General features: G+C 31.8%; 3 protein-coding genes across 10 annotated transcripts; 2 read left to right on the forward strand and 1 right to left on the reverse strand.

Moving 5' to 3' along the window:
- Positions 1-6: 6 nt before the first annotated feature.
- Positions 7-1382, reverse strand: LOC111242016. Its single transcript, XM_022783068.1, has 2 exons — positions 491-1382; positions 7-412 (listed from the first exon to the last, which is right to left on the reverse strand). Exons 1-2 carry the CDS (start codon positions 509-511, stop codon positions 98-100), a joined length of 336 nt encoding a protein of 111 aa, XP_022638789.1. The 5' UTR covers positions 512-1382; the 3' UTR covers positions 7-97.
- Positions 1383-3651: 2269 nt separating this feature from the next.
- LOC106769272 lies at positions 3652-7813 on the forward strand. 3 transcript variants are annotated; one of them, XM_014654818.2, is made up of 5 exons: positions 3654-3921; positions 4112-4156; positions 4293-5479; positions 7021-7095; positions 7404-7813. In XM_014654818.2, the coding sequence occupies exons 3-5, from the start codon at positions 4589-4591 to the stop codon at positions 7518-7520; spliced, it is 1083 nt and encodes a 360-aa protein (XP_014510304.1). In that variant the 5' UTR covers positions 3654-3921; positions 4112-4156; positions 4293-4588; the 3' UTR covers positions 7521-7813. The 3 variants fall into 3 exon arrangements, with proteins under 3 accessions (XP_014510306.1, XP_014510304.1, XP_014510302.1); XM_014654816.2 differs by lacking the exon at positions 4112-4156; XM_014654820.2 differs by lacking the exons at positions 4112-4156; positions 7021-7095; positions 7404-7813 and adding an exon at positions 5648-7014 and having other exon boundaries at positions 3652-3921.
- Positions 7814-9074: 1261 nt separating this feature from the next.
- On the forward strand, positions 9075-13618 carry LOC106769529 (aldehyde dehydrogenase family 3 member H1). 6 transcript variants are annotated; one of them, XM_014655188.2, is made up of 13 exons: positions 9075-9170; positions 9549-9645; positions 9868-9969; positions 10093-10336; positions 10506-10574; positions 10648-10744; positions 11185-11391; positions 11647-11762; positions 11839-11943; positions 12019-12191; positions 12277-12367; positions 12586-12735; positions 13222-13618. In XM_014655188.2, the coding sequence occupies exons 2-13, from the start codon at positions 9608-9610 to the stop codon at positions 13453-13455; spliced, it is 1626 nt and encodes a 541-aa protein (XP_014510674.1). In that variant the 5' UTR covers positions 9075-9170; positions 9549-9607; the 3' UTR covers positions 13456-13618. The 6 variants fall into 6 exon arrangements, with proteins under 6 accessions (XP_014510674.1, XP_022640120.1, XP_014510673.1 ...); XM_022784399.1 differs by having other exon boundaries at positions 9126-9170; positions 9564-9645; XM_014655187.2 differs by lacking the exon at positions 9075-9170 and adding an exon at positions 9217-9292.
- Positions 13619-15109: the final 1491 nt, after the last annotated feature.

Here is a 15109-nt window from a genome sequence, read left to right on the forward strand (position 1 = left end):
TTGAAATCAAATTTCTTATTCATATAAGAATTTGTACAATCTGTTCATATATATTAAAAATACACAATCTTCATAAACAATCTGTACAATCTGTTCACTACATTTGAACACAGGACAANTATCCTACATTTGAACACAGGAAACCTATCCTACAACCATCACCATCAATTTGAACAAACATCTGAATTTCCTTTCCGGTTTCTTCATCAAAGATAGCTCCTTCATCAACTTCTTTAGCAGCTCCAAACAGAGCTTCTTTAGCAGCTCCAAACAGAGCTTCTTCATCACCTCCAACAACACCTTCTTCATTCAACACTTCTTCATTCATAACAATTCGTTGAACATGATCTTTTCTCAACAAACGATTCATGCCAATAATATAAAATGAATTCAAAGAAGTACGAACCCTCCACTACAAGACATAAAGAAAACATTGTTAATATTAACAACAAATTACCCAACTAAATAAAAGTAAGAAACTTTATGTTACCTTTGGGATTCCGGAAGCCATTCCAACTGAACACAAAATCAAAACACCAAAGAGCCCAAATATCAATACTTGGTTAGGGTTTAAAAAAATAAAATTAACACCTAAACAACAACATTATAATGAGAAGTGAAATGATACACAAAAACCCAAACCACCAAAACGCGACAATGGCAGCAAATGACGAAACAAACACGAAGCCCAACCAAACCAAAAACGACATACCTACACTACGGGCTTACCTTCTCAATGATCGCCTTTCCCTGGTTGAGATAAAACGAAAGGAACGGAGCAATGGAGAGAATGCGGCAATGGAGATGGTGGTGAACGAAGAACGAAGAGAGAACGCAGCAATGGAGATGGTGGTGGACGAAGAACGAAGACGTTGGAGAGAAGGCGAAAGTGTTCGAAACTGTTCTCAAGCAAGANTGAAANGAAAATGAAACCGCNAATTCCAAAATGATATTCAAACACTCATTATTCCAGTTCTGCCCNTGCCACTTTATTAAAAAAACTGTTTCAGTAAATAAAACATCACCCAATAGAAATTTGACACCTGGACAGTGTCAAATTTGTGTCAAATGTTGGTGTCAAAGAAACATTTTCCTATTTATAAATACTCTTTCCATCATGTCTCCTTTTAAATGCTTTTGTTGCAATTGTTGATACCCTGTGGATTCAAATGAATCGTAGTTGGTGTTAATAATTTAACTTTGTTTAAAAAACACTAACTTTAAGAAACAAATGAATTATATATTGAGATTCTAACTTTAAGAAACAAAAGAAACACAATATTGTATAGTTGTCAAAATCAAATTCTAAGTTAACAATTTCTCAATAATTAGATTTTGTAAAGGTAAAATTGAAATCAAATAAATAGAGTATCGTACAGACTTCAAGGGTTTAAGATTCAATTTTAAAGTGTTTTACATTTTATAGATTCTGAATTAGAGATAATAATGATGACACGATAATTCTTAATAAAATATAGATTCTGAATTATTCTAATACCATATCAAAACATAAATATATATATATATATATATATATATAATTAATATGTATAGTTTACATTAAAAATCACGAGAAATAGAAAAGTTGTTCTGTTACAATGTCTAATTTGTTGAGATTTGCTTTAGTAAGATGACATGGTTAATGCAAGAATAGTTTATATTAGTGAAAAGTTTGAATGAGTAATATGATTGTTTTATTGTGTTAGTATGAAAATATATGATGTTGTTTATGTTGTAACCAGTGCTTTTACTTTTATTGATATATATCTTCCACTTTCAGCCTCATTATTATACATCTACTCTTTATTTTATTCTCACCACTAATGTCAGAGTAATTTATTTAAATACACTTTATATATTATTCTAGTTAAGTTATTAGTTGAGATCAAACATCCAATATCATAACAATTTCCATCTTTATCTTTTTTCTTATTATATTTAGTTATATGCCAAAATTAGTCTTCAAGTCAATCTTATCCACTATGTATGTATTTGAGCAGTTTGGATTTTAGTGCTAATATAATATATAACTAAAAACGTTAAATGTGAATTTTAATCCTATCATCATATTATTTTATTACACATCACTTATCAATTATTATAATAATCTTATAATTTAACACAACTTAATGTTTCCACTGAGGTTTAATATAACTCGACAAAAATCTAATATAATTTGATTAAAATATTATAAAACTCGATTAAGATTTGAAACAGTTTAAATGATAATCTTTTCAATTCGAAATCAGTTTACCAATCCATAATTAACAAATTTTTATGTAAAAAAAAGTAAAAATAAACTGATCAGAATTAGATTATAAAGTTTAATTCATTTTTAATTGATAAAATAATCTGACTCATTTTTAAATTAGGTCAACCCGTTTTACCATCACATTCATATGTGCATACACAATATGTCATGTATATATTAATTATGTTTTAAACCAATGTAACGCATTAAATATAAAACACTATCTAATGTAAATTTGAAATTTGGTCTTTAGACTCAACCCTCATGTGTAATTTTTCTTATTTTAATATAACCATTTGACTTGTTTTATATTGACTTAAGACTTTTAAAATAAAAATAAATAGTTTACTAAATGTTCTAAAATATTTAATACAAATTTTAAATTCTTGTTTTAAATCTTAACTGAGTAGTACTTTATTAAAATTAATAATTAATGACATTAAACATTTACAAAACAAATGAAAAAGTCCATTAAAATCTGGTTTAACGACGAACCATGTTTAAAAGTCAAAATTTTGTATAGATTTTAAAGAATAAAGCATATTTTAATATCTTGAAATACAAAGCCAAATTTTTAAATTTAAAAAGTAGCAATATAAATTAACTAGTATTTCTACACGTAAGAAAAATATAATTTTAAAAGTAAAACATAAATAATCTTGTAAGGATAAAATTGACGGAGATATACAGTTTTTTATAGCTAAGAAATTAAATAATTATTTTTTGTTGGAAAGATTGTGTAATTATACATTTAATCAAAAAATAAAAAGTAAAATTGTCTAACGACACAAAAACTAATTATAAAACCATTATATCACTTTTATATAATAGTATAAATAATCCCTTTAAGAAAAAAAATTACAATTTGTTTAAAGTTTTCAAAACAATTAAAGTTTAACTAAAGACTTAAATGTATACAAGTAATTTTTTTTTATTATGGAATAAACACAAATGACCTTTTATTTAAAAATTCTAAAAAATAATTACTAAATTATTTCATATTCAAGCCCTTAAACTAAGAGTTAAAATATGTAACTTCTTTCATATTGTCTAAATTTCCCATTAGTGTTTTTTTCGTATGTACCTTCCAATAATTCTTTAAGCCAAAGATTAGAAATGTTGGCAGCATTTCAACCTCACTGAACTGACTGAATGATAAAGGTGAAAATTAAAGTATAAATTCTCATTAAATAAATCGTTCTCACAACAATTCTAATAATTACTGTAGGAAAAAAAAAAGGAAAAGCAAAATACTAAATTGATTAATGTAAGATAGATAAAAACATCGATGTTAGGGAAGGTTTGAGGAATACAAGGAAAAAATGGTAACATACCAAAATAGAAATAAAAAAACTGCTTTTTATTATATAGATGCGTGATGGTATTGATGTTCTGTAAGGAAAAGGCTATAAATGGAGAAGGGTGGGTAGACGCAATTGGTATGTATGTATGTTTCTATGTATGCAGTGTCAGAGCGGAAAACGGTGAAAATGTATTATTGAACTGTTTTGTGAAAGAGAAAGAAAGAAAGAAACGATAGAGCAAAAGATACATAAATAAGAAGATAATAGAAGAGAAGAGTAGTAGCAATAAGTGAGAAGTGAGTGAATGACACTCAACACCCAAGACAAGACCCTTTAACGCAAACAACTCAAATCAGTTCTCTCTGGGTAAGTTATTCTTTACTGCTGTCACCTGAATCTTCCATTTGTTTTTCATATTTGTAAGAGATTTCACTGTTGCCCTTATAAAATCAAACAATTGGGTTTTCTGAATTTTGCTTCTTTCAATTGTGGGTGCCTCCTCCGCCGCCCCATTATCACATTCTCAGTTGTATGCTAATTGTAGTCTATTCTTCAGATTTATTCTACAATATTCGCTCAATGACAAAATCCAGGCTCTGGGGTACATAAATATTGAATTTTGAATTTCCCTTGGAATTTTAGACTGCTTCATGTTTTATTTATTTGTTTATTTTTTTTATAATTCAACCAGATATTATGACACTGAATTGCAATTAACATACATATACGTGTTTCAGGTTACAGAAGAACTGCATCTGCGGCATTGAAGTTTCTGTATTCTTTTGGAGAGTATTTAGTCCACTCTCGTTCCATTGTTTTCTGCTGAGGCATCTGGTTTAAAATTGAAGTTTAAACATGTTTTATGCGAATGGTTGTTGTTTTTGTGTGTTGGAATGCTAGTTTTTTTCTTGACGATGATTCTCGGTGCAGAAGAAGGGTTTGTGTACTCAATTAAGTTAATCTTATTGAAGTAGAAAAATGGTCTAATAATCTGAAAGGTGAATTTGTGTCTTTGAGTCTGAAGACTGATCAGATGGGCAGAGAAAATGATTCGGCAAGGACAAAGGAAGAAGTTAGTGACGATGGTTCCTCGAGTGTTGAGAACGGGGATTTAGAATCTCATGCTCGAATTAGTCTGGACAAGGAAGGCTTGGAAACTTGTCGTGTGTGCCAATGTACTGAATCTGATAAAAGGGCAGATGCGGCGCTAGAATTTTTGGGCATCACCCCAGGTTCAGAATTGTATAAAAGCAAGGAGGAAGTAGGGTGTGATGGCAATGGAATTCCCAGAAATATGTCTCTTAACAGAAACATTGAAAAAAATACAGGGATGGTGGAATTTGTAAGCCCTGATGGGGAGGTTTTCATATGTAAAAGTGATTTGGAACTCGGTTTGTCTCATCAAGATAAACTAGTTGAACTTGGATGTTCTTGTAAAAACGATCTGGCTTTAGTACATTATGCTTGTGCACTCAAGTGGTTTGTCAACCATGGATCTACCATTTGTGAAATATGTGGACATATAGCAAATAATATCAGAGTTTCTGACTTCAATAAAGTTGTTGGTGCTTTAAAGGAGTATGAAGTATTGAGGGAAAGAACCGCTAGTGGTGATCCTGGTCCAGCACAAGCTCGTGCAAATGCTGGTGTGGACCCTGATGCAGTGGCTGCTATTCGGAGGCAACGGCTAATTGAGATTGCACTGTGGTTTTGTCCTCATAATAGCAGTACCAATAACAACGTTAGCAATGTGGACACAGTCTCACAGGTTGCTTCTGAGCAGCCTTTGAGTATTGTTACTGAAGATGCTGTCCCTGCACAAAATACTGCAACTAAATGGGCCGTGGAGGGTACAGGTATCCTGCTTGCTACGGGACTGCTTACCATCACCCTTGCGTGGCTTATAGCCCCTCGTGTTGGAAAGGTATGTAAAATTATCAATGGGAATAAGTACTTAGTTGCTAATATATTTGTGCAACAAGTTCTTAGTTGCCTTTTCTTTGCCTGAATGTACCTGTACATGGATCAAATACCTTGATTGTATACAGCTACTTTTGGTTTACTCTTAACTTGTGAATTTACAAAATTGTAGGGTTAAACTTTGAAGAGGTTGTGATAGTGATGCATACATTGAGGAAGGTTTAATGAGTTACTCGTACATGAAGCAAATATAATAGTTTGGCTCGCAAACAATTAATTACTCTGCATAATCTGTAGGGCCACCCTTTTCTCATGTGCTTCTTCATCTGCTAGACCAAATGCTATATACCACAGAAGCTGCTTTCATCCTTATTCGATACCAATCTTTTTTAGTAAAAAATACATTGTGGAAAATCAATAGCTGGATTATAACTGGGAAGAATGATGGGAATTATATGGGACAGAAAACTGCTAATGTTCTTTAGTTTGACCACTGAATTGAAATTTAGTCTGGTATTCTGTATAATGATCACCTATATGGGTTTTATGCCTCCATTTAAGACTGGCAAAGGAAAAGGTCATATGGTCAATGTGTAATATATAGGTTTGAAGCTGGCGATCCAGATGAATGATGAAAAGTTATGTGGTCTGCGTTCTGCTTCACAGTAGTTTAGTTTGGTCTGTTGTAAGGGGCAGTTTTGAATATTTTTGGGTTGTATTTAGGAGTTGGGAGGAGAAGGGAGCAGTTGATACAAAGGAAAATAAAAGGGGAAATGAGGGAAAAAGAATGAGGGTTAAGTAACCTTTCCTTCATGATAATCCTTCATTTTCCTCCCCGAATCAATAAACTCCCTCACAACGGTTAGGTTTACTCAATCTTACCCTCCATCTAAACACCCTTTAGAATTATGTTTGAGAATCTCATTTATGAGTGCAAATAATGTTGTCAGGTAAAATGCAATTTTGGGTGATAGAAAGAGGTTGTTAATTATTAAAATTGAATGGTCATTTATCAATGTGGTGTATACTGTGAAGTGTGTTCATTTTTATGGTTGTTACTATAAGACTTGATGTGTGCACATCTAAGAAAAAAGTATGTCATTTGTCTTTGCGTAGCAAGGTGGATATATTCCTTTTGCACAACTGTTTTTAGCATTGCACAGCACTAAGAGTATGCAGGCTTGAACATTTTTTTATGGTTAAGTATAGAGTATGTCACTTGTAGTTTCTTAACTATAAAGACCAGCAAATATATTGAGACTAAAATCTTATGAGGGCCCTTTTTGCTGGTCTTCAGTTTGGGTGGTTCAAATGTAATGCTTGTATTTTTCAGGGTGCTTTGGTCTCTAAAATTTGTTTTCATTGTTGATTCTTGGTTACTTCGAGAGAGGAACCATTTTGAATGGATAAAGTGATCAAACAACTTTATTGGTTTCTTTTCCTTTTGTTACACTTCCTTGTGTTGTATGTGTGTCTATATATTTCTTATTCCCTATTGATTTGGTTAGAAGTATATGGATAATACAGCCTGTGTTTGTTGTCCAGAAAACTGCTAAAAGTGGTCTTCATATCTTACTTGGAGGGGTTTGTGCTTTAGCAGTGGTGGTTTTCTTCCGCTTTGTAAGTACTCTGTCCCTTCCTCTTGCTCCCCTTGTATTTTACTGAAGAAGTTTTATTCAGATTTTGTTATGTTTGGATGGATTCACACTTGACTATGTTTTTATCCTACTCGAGTGGGATTGTCTTTTAGGAAGATACCCGTGGCCTTGTACCAAAATAAACATAACAATGCTTTTAAAAAAAATTGAAACATAAATGAAGACCCTGACTGATTAAGTTCTCAATTATCCTAACTGCACTTTTCTTATTTGAAATCCTGGTGTTAGAGTCTGACTTGTTTCTTTTGTATATACTTGTGGTTATTGCAGTTTGTGCTTACCAGAATCAAGTATGGACCTGCACGTTATTGGGCAATCTTGTTCGTTTTCTGGTTTCTTGTGTTCGGAATATGGGCTTCAAGAGCCCATGCTGCACATACAACATGATCCCTTAGTACTGTTTAGATCTCTGTTAAGTCTTTTGTCCCTCTCCAACAAAAAGAAAAAAAAAACTGCACTTCCTTCCCATCTCATCTTCATTCCTTGCCATCTTGAATTTTGAGATTTTGAATATATTCATTATGATACGACTTGTAAGTCTATAGATTCGCATATTTGTTCAATGTAAAATAACAACTATGTTGTTTGCAAGCTAGATTTCTGAATGCTCACATAAAGGATGTGGATGAACATGTGCACTTTGTCATGAATATAATGAGAATATGTCCTTGTTTAGTATATGAGCTTTATGTGCTGCACTGATATTTCAGTATATATGTTGTCTTTCTTTCTTGATTGTTGCAGAGTAAAAGTCATCCCATATGCAGTTCTGAACTTGAAGATGTCAATGAATGAATGATCAAATAACACTTCCCTTTGGATCTGCATTTATGTCTAAATTCTTACCAGTTCCACTTTTTACATTTTTCTGATTCAATGCCTATTTTCGATGTGTCAACAATTTTAATACGATAATCAATCGAATTTATTAAGAGTGTCTTTTTACAGTACACGAACAATTAAAAAAAGAGCAACACCTATAAAAGTTAGACTAATTCAACACCTATCCGTACCATTGTTTCTGCCTTTCCCTTTAAAATTAGTGGGCACTAGAAGAAAACTGTTGAAACTAAGTCAGCATTCTGAATTTGTTCATTTATTTTTATGGATGATACTGTTTGATGCCCTACGCAAACTTTCCAGCAGTGTGGAGAAATAGGAATCTATGTATCTGATAACAAGGTTGGGATTGGAGCTGGGCCAGGTGTTATCGATAGTAGTGGAGAACCACTTCACTTTACATTAATAAATAATTATAATAATAATATAACTGTTTAGGATAAAAGTTGAAATAGTAGATTTACGAGTTATTGGATATATATAATCTTCTTTATCCAATCCAACTCTCCAAATATCATATGAATGACTTGATTGAATAGGGAGCCATTTTGTCCATTAATACTTTAATCATAAGTGGAAGGTAGAAAAGCAGACTGAACTTTTACAAATCTATTCAACTATATTTCTTATAATAAAAAAAGCTTCAAAATTTGTGCTAAAACCACTTTGGTCATCAAATTGAAAAGAGAAATACTTTCTTGGATTTATTTATTTATTTTTTATTTCTAAAACCAAATAAAATTCACAAGAAACATATCTTTGTCTTTTGTATAAAGTACTGAAGATATTATCAAACGTAATTAAAAAAAAAGAAATACCTGAGTTAATAGTTATAGTAATTAGCAATAACATGATTAAATATATATTTAATTTTATCATAAATTTCTTGAAATAGCTAAATCCTAAACATTAATGGTATGACATAATCACTAAGCTAAAAATGTGTTTTTGAAATGAGAGCGATTAAAGTAATGTTTTTTTTAAGGGATAGAAATTAATTTATCTTAAATATCAAGATTAATGCCTAATTAATGATTAAAAAACATCAAAATTATAATAGTGTGGCCCCATTTTAATGGTGTGGGTAGATACGGGTCCATTGCGTGGTAAAGGTACACAGATACACAGTGTCATGTGTCGTGATTCTGACCTTTCGTCTTCAACTGGCACAGTAAACACATTTGAATTTGTATGAAGGTATGTGTCACCCTTGATTCATCTTTACTCATTTTACTGGCTTTGATTCAATGACTGTGGCAGAGGAGATGCATGATGCTTGATGCATGCTGCATGGAACGGTTAGGATTCAAGAGATCCATGTGGGTTCTGTACCACATAAAATCCAAGCCATTCCATTACAAAACATTACTTCTCTACGCAAGATTGATTTTTTATTTTTTTTCTCACTGCCAAGCTAAAACGGTTTTTTCAATTTTGGATTTTGGCCATGTGTTTGTCAAGTTAGACATGATCAGTACCTAGTCATTAATTGTGTGATTATCTTCGAATTTTTCCATGGCTGAGAACTCACTCTGGTTATGCTTATATATATACATGTAAATGCAACTTATGCAGATTTTAAAATTTTAGTTTTAGACATCACTACCAAAGATTTATCTGCTTCTTGTCCTACCATGACAAGCCTCTGCCTTGGGCCGTTCCTTGCTGTTAGGTGCGTGTTTTATTTTCTTCTACCTTTTGTGTTCATTAAGGCGGTGATTGTTCATGTGATTTTTATTTAGTTTGTGATATGAAAACAAGATGGTCAATGTAACTTGATGAGAAGTATAATCACCCAAAATAATAATAGAATTGCTGAATATAAGTTGAAAAAAAAAAACTGCAATTTCATCGTAATTTGTGGGCTTCTTATCCTAGTTCTTATTATTAACAGTGACCCAGTTAGTTCAAGAGCCTTTGGAGGCCATATAACCAGAAAGTGCTTCCCCAAGCAAGTTCATTTCCACTCCCGTTCTGTTGTTTTCTCTTCAATCTTGTAAGCCCTCTCTCCCCCTGCACCTTTTTTGGTCATGAGGTGTTCTAATTGTGTTTGCTCAATTATGATGTTCTTTTTATGTGGTATGGTTGCATGTATATGTATGGTTTATATCTTGTGAAGATGTTCTGCAACTCTATCAGTATTGCCAGAATTAGAAGAGAAGCAGATATTTGATGGAGAGAAGGCTAATTTGCTTGTTAGAGATCTCAGAAAGGGCTTTGATTCAGGCAGGACAAAGAGTTATGAATGGAGGGTTTCCCAGTTGGAGGCCATTATTAAGATGTTAAAAGAGAGAGAGAAGGAAATTACTGAAGCTCTATATAAGGATCTTGCTAAACCTCAACTTGAAGCATTTATATCTGAGGTCTTCAATTTCCTGCTTCTGTTATGCATTAGTTTATGACATTATTTACATTTGCTTTTTCTCCATTCCCTTTTGTCATGATGCCATTTACTGTTTCCATTTGTCCGGTAGTCTTGTCAGCCTCACTATCGTCATGGTCACATCATATTTGATGTAAGTGTTTCTGCAGGTTTCCCAGGCAAAATCCTCATGCAGTGAAGCACTTAAGGAGCTGAAACAATGGATGAAGCCTGAGAGGGTAAATTGCAAGACGAGCAATAAGTTCCAACATAGTTTTATCAATTAACAACCAAATTTCTTTTACCTTTTAGGTGAGTACTTCAATCACAACATTTCCATCATCAGCAGAGATTTTGCCAGAACCGCTGGGGGTTGTGTTGGTTATCTCAACATGGAACTTTCCTTTCTGTATGTAAATGTTCCCTTTTCATTCTATTCACATATCTATACAATGTTTGGTTATAGTGGAGAACAAATTTTCTTCATCTCAATCGTTTTCGTCATCATGGAGGACTTCTTTGGGATGTGTTACTGTAAATACAAACCTTTCGCACACTTTTCTTTCTGTCAAAATTCAAATTTCACCAGTTATATCAAGCTCTAAAATTCTCTCTGTTCTCTGTATGTGAATTTGGCCAACGTTTTTGGCCACTTGCTTAATTTTTCAATAAATTAGAGCCAAGTCTGTGATACTTGTGCATTCTTCTCAATATCACGGCAGTCTTTCGGTATTTATCAATGTATTCATATCCTTTTTTTGGAGGATGATGCTTACTCTAATTTGTTGACTTAGCTTCTTTTCTATGTCCTTTTCTTTCCATTAATTTGTTTTTACTTCCTATATTCAGTGTTATCAATGGATCCGGTTATTGGAGCCATTTCTGCGGGTAATGCAGTGGTCCTTAAACCATCAGAAGTTGCTCCAGCAACATCATCACTTCTTGCAAATTTGGTTGAGCAATATTTAGACAACTCTGCCATCAGAGTTGTTGAAGGAGCTGTTCCTGAAACAACTGCACTCCTGGAGCAGAAGTGGGATAAGATACTTTATACAGGTAACTTGTCTTCTGGTATTTATCCATATCCTACAACAAATAGATTCATCTTAAGATGCCTGAAATTTGTATCTGATTAAAGCTGTTTCATATAGATGTCTGATCCTATTAACACTAATTATAAGTTGTGTCAAGAAATTGGAGTTAACACAGTTGAAATTTTCGTTCTGTAATTAACAAGTCAAATGTATATAGCTCATTTAGCATGTCTGCTTCACTATAAGGTTCCATGCATAATCAACCCGCTTTTTGCAGGTAGTGCTAGAGTGGGTCGGATTGTCCTGGCAGCAGCTGCAAAGCATCTTACACCAGTGATTCTGGAACTTGGAGGAAAGTGCCCTGCTGTTGTTGAATCAGATGTCAACTTACAAGTAACATCGTTGAAGGATCTCCTGATTTACCCATCGAGTAACATATTTTCATTTATAGTAATCATTGAATTTTCAGGTTACTGCTAGGAGGATAATAGCTGGCAAGTGGGCATGCAACAGTGGGCAAGCATGCATTGCTGTTGATTATGTCATCACAAGAAAAGAGTTTGCTCCAAAGCTGGTAAGGTTGCCTCAAAAATACAAACTGCTGTGCACTATTAAAATACATTACTCTTGATGAATTCTCACTCAACAGATAAGCGCCTTAAAAGATGAATTGGAAGAATTTTTTGGTAAAGATCCATTGGAATCAAAAGACATGTCACGGATTGTGTCTTCTAACCAGTTTGCACGGCTTGTGAAACTCTTGGATGAGGATAAGGTATCTGACAAAATTGTTTTAGGAGGTCAGAGGGATGAGAAGAAATTGTGAGTTGCATTCCTTTTTTAATTTTTATGATTGGAATATTACTTATAAGATATCATAACATCAGTTTCTTCCTTTATATTGCAGAAAAATTTCCCCAACTATCATATTAGGTGTTCCTGAAGATGCTTTGGTAATGCAGGAGGAGATATTTGGGCCAATATTGCCAATCATCACAGTGAGTAATAGTTCACTATGAAAAAGTACAGTTTGAGACATGTTGACAAGGATCATGGTTCATGGTTCTTGGTAATTATTCTTGATGCAGTTGAAACATGTTCCATCTCATTTATGACCTTTTTTTTTTTTCCTTTTCTAGTTGTTAGTGACCATTGTTGGATTCCAACTCTTAAAATGTTTCTTTGTACTTAGCATGGAATTATTATAATTTTGCAGGTAGACAACATAGAAGATTGCTACAGTATAATCAAATCAAGGCCAAAACCTCTTGCTGCATATCTCTTCACAAACAATGAGCAGCTGAAGAAGGATTATGTGGATAAGATATCGTCGGGAGGGATACTCATCAATGACGCCGTCATCCATGTAGTTATCCTCTTCCTAAATTTCACAAATGAAAACTTGTCATTTGCTATCATAATATTTTTTTTCATAATTTTTAGTGCTCCGTATACAGAAGGAAAAAGAAAAGTTGCGTCTCTTTATTTGACATCTTTCATTGACATACATAAAATTATTGAACTTAGCTTGAGAGAATTTATGATGGTGGCTGATATAAGTTGCTTGAATCAATAAGTGAGGAAAGCCATTGATTCCCGCGCTCATCAATTTACCATTGAACTTCATGTTTGTCTGCATGTTTTTTACTTAAATATTCATCATCAGCATATTGTTGTTCTTAAAAACGTTAGTATATAAATTCAGCACTAAATTTTGTGTGGGCATAGAATGAAATGAAAGCTGAAAATTCAGTGCACATATAATCATCAAATGAAATCAAAACCTTAAATTAAAGCTAGTTCATAATGCACTTAAATGTGTTAATATGTAGACACTTGTGTATGGTTGCAGGTTGCAACTCGTGGTTTGCCTTTTGGAGGAGTTGAAGAGAGTGGAATGGGTTGTTACCATGGAAAATTCTCTTTTGATAGTTTCAGTCATAGGAAGTCAGTTCTCTATAGAAGTTTTGATGCAGATTCATCCATAAGGTACCCCCCATACACACCTCAGAAGGAAAAATTATTGAAGGCCATTATCAGTGGCAATATTGTTCAAATAATTCTTGCTCTTTTTGGATGGTCTTAAGGAGAAGGAATGATAGGCTTCTTTTTAAAATGTTCATGAATTAGGAAGTACTAAAATAATGTTCTTGGGGGCAGTAACTTGTGGCTTCCAATTTGGTAAAACTGGCAAAATTAAATTACAATTTTTCCCCACAAGTTTTCAATCTCATGAATTTCTTCTTTAATTGCCATTAAATTATTAATTGAGATATCAAATATAATGTGCCTGCTTTGATAGAAAAGGGTGTGGCAACACAACATAACATGAATGCAACTTTTGTTTTTTTGTTTTTCTGTCACCAAAATTGGAGTGTCACTGATCATATTAGGTATTACTGTTAAAAGTAAGTTGAAAACTTCAAGAAAAAGTTGGATACTTTCATGAAACTTAGATTATCACCAGTATCTTGGTGTCATGGAAAAGATATCATATATTTATTCGCAAATGCAGTTTAATTGGTACGTTATAATTAATCAATTTGTTTGTGCAATGTATAGTAATTATTGTTTGAGTTGAAATAGAAAGAGGTTGAAAATAGGCAAGCAAATATATTATCTTTTATCATTCAAGAATAAATTAATTATTCATTGTTAGTATACTTAACTTATTTATGTAAATGTTGCAATTTTCATGAACGCATAGTCGTTGAACTCAGAAGCATGTAGACAATGTATTTTATTGATTTTATATACAATCATTTTTTATAAGTTCTTTAATCCTTTATGAATTTAAAGATAAACTTAATATTTTTAAAATAGTGGACACATTTAATCCTTTCTGAATTTAAAGATAATTCTTACGAAAATCATCGACAAAAGCACTTCAAAAATGAAAAAAATAAATAATTTCTTAGAAGATACTGGCAATGATTATAAAGAGAACATTTATCGTAATCGATAAAACAATAAAAATTACAAAACTAGTTAATAAATGTTATATAAATGACAATAATTAATTGTAATTATAAAACTAGTTAATGAATAATATATAAATGATAATAATTGTAATTGTCTGTCATTGCTTATAAATTTTAATGACAGTTAAATGAATAGTGATTACCAAACTATTGTTATAAACTTGTTTTATGGTCATAAAAAATCTTTTTCTAAACGAGAATTATTCAAAATAAAATTAATTATTTTGATTGTGTTATATAGCATCAACTACTATATATTTTCTACTTTACTTAAATATTATTGATTACCAAATTGTTATTATAAAATTGTTTAAACGTCCCTAAAGACTCTTTTCCTAATACTTTAAAATATATTTTATTGTGTTATTTAATTTTAGGTTTTATTATTTCTTTTATTTTTATTTTAATTGAAAAGTTGCAAGTAGGTTTTTATTTTTATTTTTATTTCAATTAAATATCATTTTTTTAAAAATTGATTCAAGTCATTTTTATTAGTATCTTAAAGACATTACACTTGTTAGTCTGTAGTTTCTTTTGATTTATTTTTTTATTTTTTGCTTAAATATTAATTTAGTTTGTAATTTATTGAGTTTATTAATTATTTTCTTTTTTTTTGGTCATTAAGGTTTCAGTTTTAGTTAATTTTTGTTAATTTAATATTTTTTAATAATATAGTTCAAAATACTTAATAAAATATGAACAAATATTTTAACTATCAATTCGTGGTTTATTTATTTATTTTAACTTTTTAATTTTTTT

Source organism: Vigna radiata, chromosome 7, assembly GCF_000741045.1.
Source record: "Vigna radiata var. radiata cultivar VC1973A chromosome 7, Vradiata_ver6, whole genome shotgun sequence".
Classification (NCBI taxonomy): domain Eukaryota; kingdom Viridiplantae; phylum Streptophyta; class Magnoliopsida; order Fabales; family Fabaceae; genus Vigna; species Vigna radiata.

Coding starts and splice junctions, on each gene's coding strand:
- LOC106769272 (XM_014654818.2), top strand. CDS start 4,589: ATGGGCAGAGAAAATGATTCGGCAAGGACAAAGGAAGAAGTTAGTGAC. Junction 5,480..7,020: donor TAGCCCCTCGTGTTGGAAAG/GTATGTAAAATT, acceptor TTTGTTGTCCAG/AAAACTGCTAAAAGTGGTCT. Junction 7,096..7,403: donor TGGTGGTTTTCTTCCGCTTT/GTAAGTACTCTG, acceptor TGGTTATTGCAG/TTTGTGCTTACCAGAATCAA.
- LOC106769529 (XM_014655184.2), top strand. CDS start 9,512: ATGCTTATATATATACATGTAAATGCAACTTATGCAGATTTTAAAATT. Junction 10,575..10,647: donor AATGGATGAAGCCTGAGAGG/GTAAATTGCAAG, acceptor TTTACCTTTTAG/GTGAGTACTTCAATCACAAC. Junction 12,368..12,585: donor CAATATTGCCAATCATCACA/GTGAGTAATAGT, acceptor ATAATTTTGCAG/GTAGACAACATAGAAGATTG.